Source organism: Eimeria mitis, genomic scaffold, assembly GCF_000499745.2.
Source record: "Eimeria mitis Houghton genomic scaffold, Emh_scaff3315, whole genome shotgun sequence".
Lineage (NCBI taxonomy): Eukaryota > Apicomplexa > Conoidasida > Eucoccidiorida > Eimeriidae > Eimeria > Eimeria mitis.
Genome location: NW_013571654.1, coordinates 1 through 844, shown reverse-complemented (window position 1 = coordinate 844; position 844 = coordinate 1). Strand labels below are relative to the sequence as shown.

At 54.1% G+C, this 844-nt stretch overlaps 1 protein-coding gene across 1 annotated transcript in view; it reads left to right on the top strand.

Moving 5' to 3' along the window:
* The window catches only part of EMH_0064750 (uncharacterized protein), a gene marked incomplete at both ends in the record, with an annotated part of 2526 nt that extends 2178 nt beyond the window's left edge, over positions 1–348 (top strand). The window contains 1 exon segment of the mRNA XM_013498297.1: positions 108–348. Coding sequence (XP_013353751.1) covers positions 108–348 — 241 coding nt within the window.
* Positions 349–844: the final 496 nt, after the last annotated feature.

The following is an 844-nucleotide window of genomic DNA, read 5'->3' as shown; positions in this document are numbered from 1 at the left end:
TAGCTAGCTAGCTAGCTGTGCTGGTGGTGGTGGTGGTGGTGGTGGGGTTGCTATTCGTGTTGCTGCTGCGGCTGTGCATCCAGCTGCTGCTGCTGCACTGCACACAGCGCAAATATCAGCAGCATGACGCTGCTGCAGCTGCTGCTGCAGCACCACTCACAGCTGCTGCAGCAGCAACAGTCGCAGCTGCAGCAGCAGCAACAGCCGCAGCTGCTGCAGCAGAAACAGCCGCAGCTGTTGCAGCAGCACCACTCTCAGCTGCTGCAGCAGCAACAGCCGCAGCTGCTGCAGCAGAACCAGTCGCAGCTGCTGCTGCAGCACCAGCAGCACCAACAGCAGCAGCACTAAACTTAGCTGCTGCTGCAGCAACACCCGCAGCTATTGCAGCAGCAGCGGGGCCGCATATCTCGCAGAGCGTCAGCTGGCGTGTTGCTGCGCCCTACCGGGGCTACAGCGAACGCAGCAGCAGCAGCAGCTGTTGCTGCTGCTGCTGCTGCAGCAGCGACAGCAGCAGCAGCGACAGCAGCAGCAGCTGCGGCAGCAGCAGCTGCGGCAGCAGCAGCATCGAAGAAGATTCAGTGGCTCCGAATCGAATATACTGCATGCAGGGGCCAGCAACCTGCAAACCAAATGCATGCAAGTGCATGCAAATGCATGCAAGCGCATGCAAGCGCATGCAAGCGCATGCATGCGCATGCAAGTGCATGCAAGTGCATGCAAGCGCATGCACTTGCATGCAACTGCTGTAGTAAATTTTGTTTCCTGGTTTGTAAGATATAATATATAATATAATATAATATAATATAATATAATATAATATAATATAATATAATATAATATAATA